The sequence below is a fragment of the Monopterus albus genome, unplaced genomic scaffold (genome assembly GCF_001952655.1).
Source record: "Monopterus albus unplaced genomic scaffold, M_albus_1.0 scaffold367.1, whole genome shotgun sequence".
NCBI lineage: Eukaryota > Metazoa > Chordata > Actinopteri > Synbranchiformes > Synbranchidae > Monopterus > Monopterus albus.
In genome coordinates this window covers 630610-647811 of record NW_018128247.1, presented here as the reverse complement: position 1 = coordinate 647811, position 17202 = coordinate 630610, and the positions used below count along the sequence as shown (strand labels likewise).

The following is a 17202-nucleotide window of genomic DNA, read 5'->3' as shown; positions in this document are numbered from 1 at the left end:
GCAGAAAAACAGTATACTCAGAGTGGCATCCTGTTGTCTTCTGCCTTTGTCCTATGTGGTGACTGGTGGCCATTGCTAGTGTGTCCTAAGAATCACAGTTTTAATTTTCTCAACATTTAAAATGATTAAGATATACCTTTAAAAACTGGGGGCAAAAGACAAGTTTACAAAGACACAGAATACTTACAGGTTTTTTACACTGAGCACAAAAGCTGTTGTGACACTGAAAACAGGTGACCTTCAGCTGGTCTCCATCATAGATGAACCCGTATGAACACTGAGGACAGAAGGCAGGAGGGAGGAGTATTATCTAATATGATAATACTGGCTTATACATTCCGTGTAATTTAACCGTACTCAGTTGTACAAATTACAAAATGAACCATGGATTTTAACAAAAAAAAAACAAAACAGTAATTTTGTGTTTCATTCAGCTGAACTGTGCTTTAAAGACAATAAAGCAGAAGTGTCAGATAAGTGGCTACTCTTTCATTAAAAGTAAAGCATTATGATGCAAATATAACTATTTAATTTACTGCACACTAATGAAAAGGCCTTGATAATGCACTATATCACCAAATCTAAATATAGCAATGTTTTATCTGTGAAATGACAAGTGCAAAACTTTAGGTCTTGGGTGCACTGACTGCAATTGCACCTACAATTTTGATTCATGTATACTATGAGGAGCAAAAGAGCTGGGTGAATAGGTAATGATTAATCCAATCATATCACTGGTGCCTTAGCACCGAGAGAGCTGGTTTTCTATAGGAAATTCTGCTATTGTCTGTATGGTTCTGGCACCACAACATGTTGAGTTTTAAACAGGTAATTGGTACAATGACAATACAAATACATAATTAAATAGTCTGGCAAAATAGTTTGTGATTGGAGTCATAAAAATACTGCTTTATTTTGATCATGTTTCTTGACAAAGTCAAGCATGATCAATCATATACTCACATGACAGCACCAGAGGAACTTGGGATCCTTGATTAGAGCTTGCTCTGTCAGCTTCTTGTGGAACAGCTCATAGACTTCTGGCTCCAGACACTCGCGCAGCTGAAGCACATAATACAAAAATATAACCTGGAAATCAATGCCTGAAAGGTAGCAAAAACCTAGTCAGCATAGATGATAAAATACTGCTCATAGAAGATGAGCTGAGACATGCAAAAACACAGGCTTGATCACGCAAAGGGGTCCTCTACCCATTTTACATATAAAGCTTACTTTATTTGCCATGGCTAGTTCTACTTTGTTAGGACCAGTGGGTCCAATATGGAGAGACATGGGCAGTTAGGACTCAGAAGATAGACTTGGACAAGATCCAAACTTCCGATTTTTATTAAGTAACAGTTAAGCAGGGGTTGGTCTATCAGGCAGAACTCTAGAACTAGCAGACGGGAACACCCTGTGATGGATGGGGCTAGGTTGATCGAAGGGCAGGCTGGAATGATGGAGAAGCCAAGAGGTCAAACCAAGAGGACAGATAACCAGGAGCATGATGGATGAGTGAACCAGCAGCAGATAGTGGCTGTCACAAGGTAGCCAGAGATACACACATGGACCAGTGAAAGGTCTGGCACCCAAGGAGGATCCAGGTGTGCCATGGACTGGGAGGCATGGACCTGGTGAGAACCGAGGCACAGGAGGGTACAGGTGAGTGCAGCAGACTGAAGATGGGATGGTACAGATGGAAGTTCGGGACAAGAGGTGAGTGGAGCAAACAGGGCAGGAGTTGGTTCAGCCAGAGGTTCTGGAATTTCAGGAGAGTAGAGCAGACCGGACAGGAGTGAAACCGCTTCGTCGCAGGCCCAGGCATTCACAGGAACAAGACAGAGGTGGAAAGAGTAATTGGTAGGACTGGAGCTTGGAGATGGTAAAGGTGGATGTGAGTAGTGCCAGCCTAGCTGGTGATTCAGGGAAACACGTGCAAGCAGGCGAAGGCAGGGGATGTAGATCACGTAGTGGAGAATCGGTGCAGAGGAGCAATAGTTGAAGGCTGAAGTGGTGGCTACGCTGAGATTAGCAGACTGGCAGTAGAAGTGTGACGGCATCGCTGACTCTCAGGGACAGACAGCAGATTATGCTGGACAGGAGTCAACGCTGGCATCGCTGGTATTTAAGGTACTCACAAGTCAGTGAACAGGAGTTAGCAGGCAACAGCGTCATTGGCAGATCAGATAACAAGTAGCTGAATGGCAGAGTTGAAGAAGTCTTTCAGATTCTCTTGATCAATAGAAAAAAGAGCCAGGAGTGTCTTGGAAGATTTCCACAACAGACTGGCAACTAGGGAGCTCTAGCTTAGAGGTTATGTAGGTTCTGCCAGATAAGATGATGAGCCCTCACACCTGAGTCCTCACCTGCCTGCTAGAGGGGAGAGAGAGGAAAAACAGTGAGAGCGAGAGAGAGAGAGAGAGAGAGAGGGGGAGAGAGAGAGAGAGAGAGAGAGAGAGAGAGAGAGAGCTGCCCTAACACACTCAGCCTATGAAAATAGTTATGTAATGTCTTTTGTGTCTCAGGATGAGTTGACATTAACTTAGTTCCTTTTGTTTTGTTTTGTTTATTTATTTATGAGAGAACGGGTACATTTAAAAAGTAAAGGTGTGAAGTTTGACAGTTGTGAGTGTTAGCCAAGCATTAACAATGTAAAGAGAGCTACCAAAATGCATTATGGTAGGTATAAGATGTAGAGTTTTGGGAGTTTGATACTAGAAACTGAAAGTCAAGGTAGGTGCTGCTTTCATTTTGAACTCGTCTGCTTTTTTGTTTTATTATGTTTGTTTATGGGTATGACGTACAACTACGTTGTGTCAGGAATTGGCGCGTGAAGCTACCGACAATGTTGTGGGTGAACTCGATTATAATGCTAGACGAGGTAAAACAGAAAACGATCGGAGGATGGCTCGCAGACATCCAAACCAAAAACCAAAACCAGAACAGGACCAAGCAGGGAGGGAGGCACACGGAAAACAAAACCCTCAAAAGATAAAACCACCAGGAGGATAACCCGGTGCCCGACAGGAGTTCAGAGAGACCGCTCGGGAGGGCGGCCACGGGACCAGGCTGGGAAGTGGAGAGGCCATTCGGGAGGACGACCTCAGCGCCACACTGGAGAGCTGAGAGACTGTATGGGAGGACGACCTCGGCGCCAGGCTGGAGAGCTGAGAGGCCGCTCGGGCTCTGCAGTCAGCAGTGGCTGCTTGGGGACTGGCTCTGGAGGCTGCAGCGGGGAACCAGACTGGGGCTGGCCGACCTGCTCAGGGACAGGGACAGGAACAGGAACAGGCTTGAAGGCAGCGTCGGCACGCCGGCCAACCCGCTAAGGGACAGGAACAGGAACAGACTCGAAGGCAGCGTCGGCGCGCCGGCCAACCCACTCAGGGGCAGGGAGCAGGAACAGGCTCAGAGGCAACATTGGCTCGCCAGCCGACCTGCTCAGGGACAGGAACAGGAAGAAGCTCGGAGGTGGGATTGGCACACCCACCGACCCACTCGTGAACCAGGGCAGGCATGAAGGTGGCGTCGGTGCGCCAGCCCACCCACTGGGATACAGGGGCAGGCATGAAGGCGGTGTCGGCACTCTGGCCAACCTGCTCAGGAACAGGCCAAAAAAAGGTTTCTGTGCAGGACAGAAGAGCATAGAAAGCCTGGGACCATGCACTGCCAGAGCGGGGAAAGTACACACCTCCGCAGCGGCGCTCTGGGCACCCCTGAAACTCAAATGGCTCAGCTCCTCCGACATCCTGCCCAGAACCTCGGCCCGGACAGCCAAGGTCCGCTCCACACCTGCACACCAATTTCTGTTCCTTCGCTGTGCTGAGATCATATTGGCCGGATCGTACTGTCAGGAATCGGCACGTGAAGCTACCGACAATGTCATGGGTGAACTTGATTATAATGCCAGACGAGGTAAAATAGAAAACGATCAGAGGTGCAGGTCACAAATAACAAAACAAAATGCAGGAGTCCAGAAAACATAATCAAGTCGCTAGAAAAACAGACAAGACAAAAAGCCACTGGAAAGTCCAAACATGGGTTTAGCACGATCTGGCAGCTTTCCCGTGGGGGAAAGCTGCCTATAACAGGGTGAAAACAGGTGTAAACAATAACCGGTGATTAAAATAAAAAGTTCGAAACTAAGGTGAAACTGACACAGGAAGTAAAGTCAAAATAAAAGCATGGAAACAGAAACCGACAGGACAGAATCATGACATGCTGTGTGTTTGTTGCACACAACTATAAGAAAGTATGATAATAAATCACTGAAGTAGCCCTGATAAGTCTTAAATGTAGCTGCTGAAATGCTGCTAAATCTTCCTTATTCAGTCATTCAAGCTTTATGTATACAACACCTTTCATTTGAGTTTTTGCATTTCAGACTGCTTTACAAATAACAGTAAGGCAATAAAGGATGCAAGGATAATAATAATGTAACGTCAGCTGTACAGAAGAAGGAGCTGGACATCATACTGGCTTTCGGAGCACCTGCTTGGCCGAGGAGGTGCTCTTTTCGTTTACAACATATGTGACAACAGCACAAAAGACATCATAGACTGAATGCACCGCAATCCTCACCAGCCTCCGACTATATACAGCCTGCCCAGAGGTGCATTCTGGGAGACCCCACCAATAGTCTCCCCCCTCTGGTATCTTAGGGAGTCCTGCCAAGCATTGCTCTGCCTCAACGCTACAAAGCCCCCACCTGGCTGGTTACAGTCTTAAGTAACCCATAATCATAACAAAATCCCTTAGGTGTTGGGGCAGCCTGCGCTGGTGCTGAGGCCATTCTTGTGGCTCCCAGGAAGCTGGTGAAGAGGGGTCTGGAGCTTGTGGCTGGCTCCTATTGTCCAATTCTCACCTTTCAGGTGAAGCCAAGGTCCCATCCGATACACTAGATCTAATAGTCTTTTCATCATAGTACAAGGTCTGACCCACTGGCTCACTGACTGTTGTGACAAACCTGTCTTCCATCCAGGGCTGCACACCCACACCAGTGCACCAGGGGCAAAGTTTGCTCTTTTGCTGCGAACATTCTGGGTCCGCATCTGGCGAGGCCCTGCATTTAAGTGGACCCCCACCTGGTCCTGGTGCAGGGGAGCATGTGGTTGCTGGGCCAGCCCCCTCTGGGCTTTACGGGAGTCCCCACCTCTGCTGGAGGTGTCCCAATCCTCAGTGTGTTGGCGCTTCCTTTTTTTTGTAGCTCCTCTCATATGAGCCATTGCCAGCTCACCTGGTCTCGGTGGACACCATCTGGAAAAACAGTGTAGGCGTGGTTTCAGCTGGCCGCTACACTGTCGTGGTTGGGCACGGCCCTTCCCTACCGGCAGTGTGGAGAGCCATGGCATCCACACCCAGGCAGAGCGTAGCCCTAGGGACATCTATCACAGCCCCCTACTCTGCCTGCAAGTCGAGGCTGACGATGCATGGATCCTGAATGTTGGCCAGCTTGACCCAGTGCTCAACGGTGCAGCCAGCAACAGTCACTTTGAGTGTCCTCTCTCATCTTTACACTCTTGCCAGTAACCGTAGTGATGTGATGCTTGGTGGCCCACAAACTCCAGGGCCTTGGCCCTTTTGTCCCCAGCAATGTTCCTGGGGCGCACTAGGGAGATGGTGGACCCTGTCAAATGTTGCTCTGCCCCAGTGCTACAATAATAATAAAAATAAATACATTTTCAAATACAAAATAATAAAACAATAAAATGGAATTAAACTAAAACGGATCTAGATCAAATAAATAGGATATAATGACAAAAATATAATAATAATCATAATAATAATAACTGACACTAAAAAAAAACATCAAAAGCTAAACCAAAGAGAGAACAGACAAAGAAAGCAACACTTTGAGCAGCTCTCAGATCCTCTGACTGCTCCTACAGTTTGGAGCATAAAAACTAAAAGCTGCCACACAAAAGGTCTTTGTCCTGCACTCTGGCACAGCCAAAAGACTCATGTATCAGTTCGTTAGTTTCAATTATACTGTACCTCAGATTTACCATTAAAAAAAAGCACTTTTTGAGGCCTTTTTGAGAACATGCTAAACAGCGAAGAATCTGACTCATAGAGGACTGAAGACAAAGACTTGTGAGAGATAGACATTTTTTGTTAAGATGTCTAATTTTATAACTCGAAAAGTGTCTGCATTCAAAACATTCACTGCATGTGATAAAAGCAAATGTTTTGGTGGCTAATACAACACTGCACATTAGGAAAATTTTAACCCTGATTTACTATTAGTAAAAATAACTTTCCACTTGACTAAAATGAATGACTAAGGTTGAAGTTGGATTAATACTAATTCTAATGATAAAAATAAAAGTGTTGATTAGAGTTGAGCCCTGTGATAGACTGGTGGACCCTGCGTTTGGCTCAATGGCTAATTAGGCAGCATAGTGCAATTTCGGTGCTTGTTTTTACTTGAAATAGCGACCATGATAACACCTGCTCAGACCACTTCTTAGCGCATTCACTGGTGCATTTGCAATTTTTATGACAAATGCATAGGATGGGAAGCACAAGATCGGGTACCCACATGTATTTTAATAGCCACAACTGATTTGATGAAATTCACTTCGATTAATTTATTGCGTATCATGGAGATAATTTTTAAATAAGCTAAATAAACTAGTCCTCAGCAACCCAGATGGTTAGTTTTGCTTGCCACTGGTTAGCAATAATGAGATTGATTTAGTCAAACTTTGCTGGCAGCAGTGAACCTTGGAACAGAAAATAATTGAGCTAAATGTCCAGAAATTCAATGGACACGGTGGGTCCTTTAATCTTTTCCACTGCCATCAGAATCCTGAGAGATTGAAAAACGGATGTGAGCTATGACAGGTCTTATGCTGGGGAAGAGGAGAGTGGCAAAAAAGTCATCTAGAACATCAAGCAAGTACCGAATACCGCAGTTTTGTAAGATCCAGCACAATGCCTCTGCAAACATCTTTGGATTGCTCATAAAGCCAAATGTGAGTCTTACTGTGAAAGATTTATTCTCCCAGTGAACTCTGGATAGGTGTCAAAACTCTGGATGGAGAGGCAGTACCTTGAAAGCACTGGTGATGTTCGCCTTGGCCTTGGCCTTCCTTTAATAGGAGTTCATCAATGGAGTCTTGGTTGTTGATGGCAGAGAGCAGGTTTTGACAGCTAAATGAAGTAGAGGGAGCAATGATGACCCCCGGCTGAATACATCTGAAACCACTGATCAAGAACAACGAGATATTGGTTGGGATGGTGACGCAAGGTATATGTGAGAGCCTGGATATTGAATGGCATGAAGACTGCTGGGCCAAGTCACTGTTTTGTGGGGTTATGTAAACAGGCTGAATAGGTGTGATAGAGAAAACAAATATGTAGAAACCAGCAATGCAACATGCTGCACCTGGTGTCATTGAAGTTGTTGCAAATTGACTGGCCACCCTGCTGGCCCGCATTTCTTGTTGGTGATGTTTGTGTTAGAGCCAGCTGGCCTGACGGACAAGGAAAGAGGAGGTGTGAAAGAAACTGTGGGTGGTGACGAGTGAATGGGGCACTGGGGTGGATTCAGCTTGCTCTCTAGCAGGAGTGATGCCGATTAAGTGTCACACAAAACAGTTCAGCAATTAACGTGCTGCAGAAATGCGGCAGTATAGGTCCTGATCAAGCCAACCCCAATAGGTGTCTCTGTTGAACTGCTGCAAGGTAGCAGCTGCTAGGAGACAAACATAGTATGGTAAGTGTAGGACTCCAAGCTGGTGTAACCAATGGCCACATCCAAGTCAGCTTCTATATATTTGTCAATTTATTGACAATAGGCTGGGTATGCTGAGCATAAAATGTCACAGAATAAGGAAAAAGCTAAAGGATATTATGGTGAGATCTTAGGATCTGGCTGGTTCTTTCAGGCAGCAGGACCAGGCCACTGAGACCAAAAGTGTTCAAGTCTTAAAGAATTGTGTAATGGAAGGAATGAGCAAATCAGCCACACCACATAGTTACCAGCAATGATCTTCTGCCTGATATGTGCCACTGGAGATGGCTGTGGAGGACAGATGAACTGAAGCAGAGCAGTGGCGGCCAGAGAATATTGTGGGACTGATGGACAAACCTGATGAAGAAGGGGATGTTACATTATACAAACAGCTTTTGTGAGGATGTGTGAGCCCACTAAGCCCTTCTGCACATACAGCAGCAAACCTTAGCTCACAGCAAAACTCAAGAAGCTCCATTGTGCCAAAGAGGAGGCCTATAAGAGTTGGGACAGGATCCTTTATAACCAGGCCAGAAACACCACAGGCAACAGGAAACCATCCCCCCTGCTAGGGAGAGCCATCAATTGGCAGACAAACTCCGACCCATCAGCTGCTGCACCCACAAGCACCTCCCTTCCCCCTGGCCCCCCACCCCTGAAGATCTATGAAAAGAATGTGTGTAGGCTAAAAAACAAAAGATCAGAAAGTCATCAGTGTGCTGCTCTCTGGTGTGACCAGGCACAAATATTAATCCCTGTCATCCTGACATTGTTGGGTTCATGTTACCTTCCTCCATTTCTTCTTCTGCTTCCCTACCTGTATGTCCAAAATGGAGAAGTAGCTGTTAAGGTGCTCAGGGTCATTGATGTCGGGCTCCCAACAGACTGGACACACCATGTCTCTGATGTGTTTGTCCCTTACAGCTATGGTGAAGTGCTGCTGGAAACAACCACAGCACACTGAACACTGGCATGATGTCAGAGACTGCATCTGAGAGAGATGACAGGATGAGAAAGAAGAAGATGACTTAAAATGTGTTTCGGTGCACATAAACACATAAAAACATTCACTGTCCCAGTACCTTACTGTGGGGGAAGACAGAGAGGCAGATGGGACACTCTTTAGCTAGCACTCGCTTGATAAACTCCCTGTCATGGGACTCTTGTACAGCCTGCACTACGTCTTCCAGCGAGTAGGGAGCATTGTGGTCGAGAAGCAGTGACAACGCTAGCTCACAACGGCCCCAGCTAGGAAGATCGTACACCGCCAGTAATCTCCGACATATCCGCTGCAAAAAAAGAAAGGCATTATGCAGAAGAAAACAGACTACATATGTTCTACCTGCTATACCAGCCTAATGTGCTCTACCAATGTCTTCTTCAAGTTCAAGGACAGTTTTATTGTTACTTTCACACATACTGTATGTATGTCAACATATGGGAAAACAAAATGTTGTTCTTCATGGACCACAGTGCCATAAAATACAAATATTTGAGGACAAAAAGCAGAACAAACAAAAATAATAAAAATAAAAACAATACAATCACCACACGGTCTTAAGAGAGAGTACTCTTGCATTAGCAGCAACAACTTACTGTGCTTAGGTGTAAATAAGATGTAACAAGACAATTGTTGTACACATAAAAAACATGATAAATAACTGTAGTTTACCACAGACAGTTAAAGTGATGTGTTTAGTCAGAACTGGCTGTGCAGTGGATGCAGGCCTATGGCATCATCAGTGAGGAGGGATAAGTTGGCTTGGAGTCATGCCGTGGTGGACGCACTGAACATTGTGCATGCAAACTGTGACATCCAGAGAGACACAACCGTTTATACTCGCGCTTGAGTTGTGCTTGATTCACTGTAGTCTTCTCCTAAATAATAGGTGATGCCACTAAGAAAAACCATCTACCCTGCTGGAATAATAATAGAAGAAGTAATCTACAGGAAATACGTTCTCTAGCTAACTAGCTAGGGGCAGTCAGCATGACCCGGAAGTGCTTGTTTGGAAATTGGAACCACCTTTCAGTGCCAAACTGCAATTGGTATTGAAAGCTAGTTCTGTCATAATCTAGACTGATTGCATTGGAATGGCGAGTAGTAGTGGAGGAATTTCTGAGGATGTTGATGGTAGATAATCGGAAGGGAAAAAAAGATAAGGTTAACTCATTGCATTTTCAGACAAGAGAATGTTTGATGAAGATGAGGAAACATGCAACGTACTGTATTGAAATAAAGAATGATGGAGGAGTTTAATGTTAATGTTTAATGCCATACAGCAGCATATGGAGGGTCCAGTGTTAGGAAACAGGTTATGGAGATTCAGCAATTAAGAACTGAATGCAAAGTCACTTATACAGAAGCTGTAAGGATAGTCAAGATGGCGCCGACGACTATGGCTGCCTTGGTTAAGTGTGCTCTCCTGTGTTTGTTTTTCCCCATTTTCTCAGTCTTCTGCAACCCATCCCAGATTTCTTTCACCAGAGAAAAATTGTTAAACACTGGACCGTTCTTCACCAAACTACCTTTCTCTGATTTCTGTGAATGACAAATGCTGTGTGGACATTCTGGTCGGAGGTGCGGTTGCACTTTATGGGACCTGGAGAAAATGCCAGTGAGGGAAGAGAGCGGGGGCCCTGGTTAAGCTATGCCAGAGAAGGACCCGAACACCACTCCCGTCTATCCACCTAGCAAATCTTCGCTCTCTATCCAACAAAATGGATGAACCCTTTCTCGTTGACAGGACTAACTCCGACTTTGCATGCTCTGCTGCTTTATGCTTCATGGAGACCTGGCTCAGTGACTCCATCACGGACAGTAGAACGAACGGACAATAAAGCGATCCGGGAAAACGAGAGGAGGGGGAATCTGCCTCTACATAAATGAAGGTTGATTCACAGATGTCACTGTGCTACAGAGAACATGTAACACAGACTTAGAGACTCTTTGCATCAACTGCAAACCATTTTATTCTCCCCATGAATTTTCTTCTTTCATTCTGATTGGAGTATATATAAGACTGCAGGCCCACATTAGCGCACTACAGCTCCTGGCCAAACAGATAACTAGCGTGAAACTGGAACATCTCGACTCCCCGCTCATTGTTCTAGGGGACTTTAACAGAGCAAATCTCATCGCTCCGTCCCCCACGCAGCCCTTGGACTCTCTGATCACTGTACGTCTTATTCCAACCTATAGGCAGAAACTTAAAGCTGTGAAGCCTGTAGTCAAAACAGTGAAGAGATGGACTGATCAGGCAAAGCCACAGCTACAGACCTGATTTGACTGCACAGACTGGAGTGTATTTGAGGCTGCAGCTACAGACCCGGATGAACTCACTGACACTGTGACATCATACATCGGCTTTTGTGAGGATGTGTGTGTGCCCACCAAGACCTTCTGCACATACAACAACAACAAGCCCTGGTTCACAATAAAACTCAAACTGCTTCATCATGCCAAAGAGGACGCCTACAGAAGTGGAGACAAGATTCTGTACAGGCAGGCCAGGAACACCTTGACAAGGGAGATCAAAATAGAAAAGAGGAGCTACTCAAAAAAAGCTGAAAAACCAGTTTTGAGACCCCTCACCTCGTCAGGCTCAAGTCCTTTTGGCATTCAGCTGAACTCCACTTCATCGATCTGGATGGGTTTGATTAACGCCAGATCCCTGGCTAACAAAACTTTTATTCTAAATAACTTTTTCATATCACAGGAATTGGATTTTATGTTGCTGACCAAGACCTGGCTAAAGGAAGGTGAGCATTATGCATTTTCTGAACTTCTTCCACTGGATTGCTCCTTCTTTAGCTCGCCACGCACATCAGGCAGGGGCAGCGGCCTGGCATCAGTTTTTAAAAACAGCTTTAAATGTCGGCAGCTCACAGTGGACTCCTCCACTTTTGAGTTACAGCTGTTTGTGGTAGAGCTCTCTTATCCACTGCTGTGTGCAGTGGTTTATCGTCCTCCTAAATTCAACAATTTATCTTTTCCTAATGCACATTCCCTTGCTTGTTGACATGTATGTACACATTGAAAGCCACTGTACCAGAGTCAAATTCCTCGTGTATCCGACACACCTGGCCAATAAAGCTGATTCTGATTCTGATGTTGATTCTGAACAAGGGTTTTATTCAGGAGTTTTCTGACCTCTTGGGTTTTATCCTGCCAAAGTTTGATAACCATTTGACTGTTTCATTCTCCTACAGCAGGAGAGTTTTCTATTCACTTTAAAAACACTGGTCTGTATTTGATGGATGAAGTCTCCTCCTACATGAATCCTGAGGAACTACTGAGTTTATTAACAACCACTTGCCAGGGCATATTGGATTTCATCGCGCCTTTTCGACACATACCACCCAAGCTGCAAGCAGTGTCTTGGCTAAATGACTCTACTTAGACAAAGATGTTGGCAAGGCTAACGTAAATGGAAAAAGGATAAACTTCATGTCTCTCTGATTATCAGAAGGCTGTGAAATCTGTCAAATCGAACTATCTTTCCAACATTGTGGTCAGTAATCGTCATAAACCCTACAACGACTCAGTCGTTAAGGGACATTGTTGGCCATCAAAGGACTGAAACACCACCGATGGGAATAAATATCTCCGACTCAATGCCAGTCAGGCAGAACTGATGAAGCCTCTTGGATGAGAGGTGAAATGTCTTCAGCCTAAAACACCTAGTCCAGTTGAGCTGAAGTTTTTTCAGCTTACTATGACCTGGATGACTGAGAATCTGCATGGACAACCTGAATGTGTTCTACTGTAGGTTTAAGGGACAATACTCCACCCTCACCCTCCCCACCTCAGACCCAGCAACCACTCCCCCGACAATTACCACCCTTCCCCCAAGCCCCTCACCTCTAACAATCTGTGATAAGGATATGCATGGCCATTTTAAAAAAACAAAAGATCACAAAGGCACCAGGCCCAGATGGTGTGACCCCCTCCTGCCTGAAATGGTGTGCTGATCAGCTGGCCCCCATATTCACACTCGCTGCAGCTGCACAAAGTTCCCTACTGCTTCAAATGCTCCACCATCATCCCAGTCCCCAAGAAACCCTCCATCAGTGGACTGAATGACTACAGACCTATTACCTTGACATTTGCAGTTATAAAGTCCTTTGAAAGACTGGTGTTTGCCCACCTGAAGGACATCACAAAACCCCCTACTGGACCCCCTGCAGTTTGCCTACTGGGCAAACAGGTCAGTGGACGATGCAGTCAACATAGCATTGCATTACATCCTGCAACACCTCGACTCCCCAGGGACCTATGCACGGGCTGTCTTTGTGGACTTCAGCTCAGCGTTCAACACCATCATCCTGCACATCCTCCACTCCAAACTGACCCAGCTCACTGTGCCTGCCCCCACCTGTCAGTGGATCACTAGCTTTTTGACAGACAGGAAGCAGCAGGTGCAGCTAGGGAAAACCACATCCAGTGCCTGGACAATCAGCACAGGTGCCCACCAGGGATGTTTGCTCTCCCCTATGCTGTTTTCACTTTACACCAACGACTGCATCTCTCGAAGGACCCCTCTGTCAAGCACCTAAAGTTTGCAGATGACACAACAGTCATTGTTCTCATTCAAGACGGTGATGAGTCAGCCTACAGACAGGATGTTGAACAGCTGGTCCTATGGTGTAGTCGCAACAATGCTAAAAATAGTGTATATGATAGTAGATTCCAGAACAGCCCCCCACCTTACCCCCCTCACCAAACTTGGCAGCACTGTATCAGCAGTAGAGTCCTACAAGTTCTTGGGCTCCACTATCTCCCAGGACCAGAAGTGGACATCCAACATCAGCACTACCACCAAGAAGGCACAGCAGAGGATGTACTTCCTGCACCAGCTCAGGAAGTTTGACCTACCCCAGGAGCTGCTGATACAGTTCTACAGAGGAATCATCGAGTCTGTTCTCTGCACCTCCATCACTGTCTGGTTTGGCTCAGCAACCAAACAGGACAGGAAGAGACTCCAGCGGACAGTCAGGACTAAAGAAAGAATCATCGGTGCCAGTCTGCCCTCCATGGAGGACCTGTACACCTCACAGGTTAGAGGAGGGCAGAGAAGATTTCTGCAGACCCCTCACACCTTGGACACAATCTGCTCAAACTCCTCCCTTCTGGATGGCGCTACAGGTCACTATGCATCAAGACAACCAGGCACAAGGACAGTTTTTTCCCCCAGGCCATCACTCTGATTAACACTTAACCCATGACATTATGACTGGACAATAACCCTCAGTGCAATACCTGTAACTATACCTTGTACATATAGATCTGTTAAATGTTTCTAGACTGTGTGTATATATGTATACAGGCCTTTATTTATACATACTTTTTTCTTTCCTAATTCACATTCCTTTTGCTTGTTTGCAAATTACATTCTTTCCTTTCTGTTCTCTCAGCCTTATATTCTTTACTTGACCATTGCTACCTTGCATAAGGGCATGTACAAACACTGAGAGCTGATGTACCAGAGTCAAATTCCTTGTGTGTCTAACACACCTGGCCAATGAAGCTGATTCTGATTCAAAAAGAGATGATCATGTGTACCAAGATAAAGGAACTAGGACAGAAGGGAAACCAGCACATACTGTACCTGTCAAGTAGGAATATCAACGGACAAGCTAGTGTTTTTCCTAGAAATTGTTCTGAACAAGCCAAAACCAAAATAGAGAAAATCTAAGTTATACTGAAAGCAGCCACAGTTATTGGATATGAAAGGGCTGTTTTTGGAAAAGATACATACTAATCTTTGCCAGGGAGAAGGATCATCGGAGGGGAGGCAAGTAGTGACATTATAATGTTAATACTTCAATAGAATGCTACAAGTCTAATTGCTAACGGGCAGTAATTGAAAGGGTACAATGAAAATTTAAAAAGAAAACCAGATGTAATTTGCAGCACAGCACAGTATGGGGGAGTATGATGATTTTAATAGTGTAATTATAGAACAGCTAGTGGATGAAAAAGAGTTGGTTTGCTTAAATGATGGGTCAAGCAAAAGGGTGAATTTGGTGAGGGATACAGAGTCAGTAGTTTGGAAGTAATGAAAAACAGTACAGTAAGAAGTGATCATTATCCTATTTTTATTGATATAGGTGTAGAAAATTATTTCCAACAGGACTAGAGAGGAGGATGGAAATTTGAGAAGGCAGACTAGAGTAAGTTCAGAATAGCATGTGATGGAGTGCTGGAAAATACTGATATAAATCAAAATTTGGACCACAGTTTTGTAGAGAGCTATAGACCGATAGCTGTAACATCACATGTAGGAAAGGTTATGGGAAAAAAGTTATTAATGAAAGGCTAATGTATTATTTAGAAACAAAAGGAATATTAAAGGATTATCAAAGTGGTTCCAGAAAAGGGAGAAAAACTATCGATTTTGCTTTATGTTTAGAACATGATATTAGGAAAGCTCAAATTAATAAAGACAGTGTAGTGGCTGTATTCTTTGATTTTGAAAAGGCATACAGTATGCTTTGGGAGGAAAGACTGACTATCACAATCATCACATCAAATAGGAATAAGGAAAGGTAATATCATTATGAATAGGACAGAAGCTTAGTGATAATTATTTAGTAGAAAATGGAAGACCACAAGGTAGTATAGTTGATTCAGCATTGTTTTCTATTATGATAAATTATACATTTAGTAGAATAGAAAGATCTATTGTAGTTTCCTTATTTGCTGATGATGGAGTTATGTGGAAAAGAAGTAGAAGTTTAGAATTTATAACTAAGAAAGTAAAGGAAGCGATAAAAAGGTAGAAGCATGGGCATTCGATTGGGGTTTTAGATTTTCAGTTTATGAGACAAAAGTAGTTTGTGTTACGAAAAGGAGATCTGATTCTCAATTTAATCTTAAGATGTATGGAAAGAGTTTGGACAAAGTGGATTCTTTTAAATATTTGGGGATATGGTTTGATAAGAAGCTTACTTGGGCAATACAATACATAAGATTGTTGGAAAAAAGCAAGAAAGTAGTAAATATTATTAGATGTTTGAGAAGTAGGGAGTGGGGAGCCCGTAGATCAGCTTTAAAAATGATTTATATTGGTTTAACCAGATCTTTTTTAGATCAGGGTAGTATAGTATATAAATCAGCATGTAAGACTTTGTTGAATCAGTTGGACATCATACAGTTTCATGTTTTAGTTTGGTTAGTTAGTTAGTTTGGTTTAGTTGGTACTATTATAGTATTCAAAGGAAAGTAGGAGAAATAAGAGGAAGTACTAGGAATGGGAAAGAAGAATATATGATTTCAAGAATGAAAATTGGTCATACTGGTTTGAATAGTACATTGAAGTTGATGAAGAAGCATAATAATGGTGAATGTGAGCCTTGTAGGGTGCAGGAACTGTGGAACATGTTTATTGAGTTGTCCAAGGTTCAGACAGGAGAAGGAATTATTTCAACATACATTTCAAAGTGGTGGCATGATCTTATGTTATTTTAATAGTAGCTGATAGGTGCTGATCCACACTCCAGTCTAGAAGGTGACTGAAATGCACCTAAAGTTGTTTGCCAACCACCATAAACAGTAGAAGAAGAAGCTTGCAGATATCGAACTGACAAAGCAGCTGAAAGAAGCTGAATGAATGCTTGTGTGGTAGACATGCTGTAGCTAACCAAGCCATATAGATGTCTGTAGATACACTCTTGCACCCAATTCGTCCTGTAACCTACTTTACCAGCCTCATGGCACGGACAGCGTGTGCCCAGTTACAAAGGTTGGGAAGTGTGCAAACAGCCAAAATGACACCAATGCGCACTGCACGCCAACCTTTGTGATGTCATATTTGGCGCACACCACCAGTCCGGAGCCGTTAGGATAGAAGAGTTGTATCTTTGAGGGATCATCAATGGCAGCAGGTCACATGGATCATGTAGCTTCAAACTGTTCCAAACAGTCGATTAAGAACCATTGCTTTCTGTAGGGCACAGAGGGATTTATCAGTAATTACTACATGACTTGTACAGCCTTGCAAACGAATTCTGTGTTGGAGGTGTACTATAGCTTCTGATTTGAACTGACTACAGTCTGCTAATGACGAAGTCCAGTACTTGTTTGCAAAGGGAGGTGTTGAGGCTTGTATCATCTTCATAATCAGGTATTGTGAAATGATTGTGTTGAATGCAGACCTAATGTGAATGAACATCATCCTGATAGAGACAGAATACAGGTGACTTCTTAGGTATGAAGATTATGGTGGTTGACTTGGAGGACGGGGATGACTGCTTGGGCGAGAGAAATGTTGAAGATATCAGTGAGGACTTTGCCAACTGTCCAGCATAGGGTCTGATGACAAAGCTACATCAACTTTTTTTTTTTTTTTTTTAATCCACTCCTTGAACCGCCACCTTAATGTGGTGGAGGGGTTTGAGTACCCGAGTGATCCTAGGAGCTATGTTGTCGGGGGCTATATGTCCCTGGTAGGGTCTCCCGA

At 44.2% G+C, this 17202-nt stretch overlaps 1 protein-coding gene across 1 annotated transcript in view; it reads right to left on the bottom strand.

Annotated features, from left to right (window-relative positions):
- Positions 1 to 17202, bottom strand: part of rnf31 (ring finger protein 31) — an 83238-nt gene that overhangs the window by 22229 nt on the left and 43807 nt on the right. Inside the window, exons 14-17 of the mRNA XM_020585478.1 lie at positions 8821 to 9027; positions 8556 to 8729; positions 964 to 1062; positions 188 to 277 (exon numbers count right to left, since the gene is read on the bottom strand). Of these exons, the coding sequence (XP_020441134.1) occupies positions 188 to 277; positions 964 to 1062; positions 8556 to 8729; positions 8821 to 9027 (570 nt within the window). The remainder of the gene's footprint in view (positions 1 to 187; positions 278 to 963; positions 1063 to 8555; positions 8730 to 8820; positions 9028 to 17202) is intronic.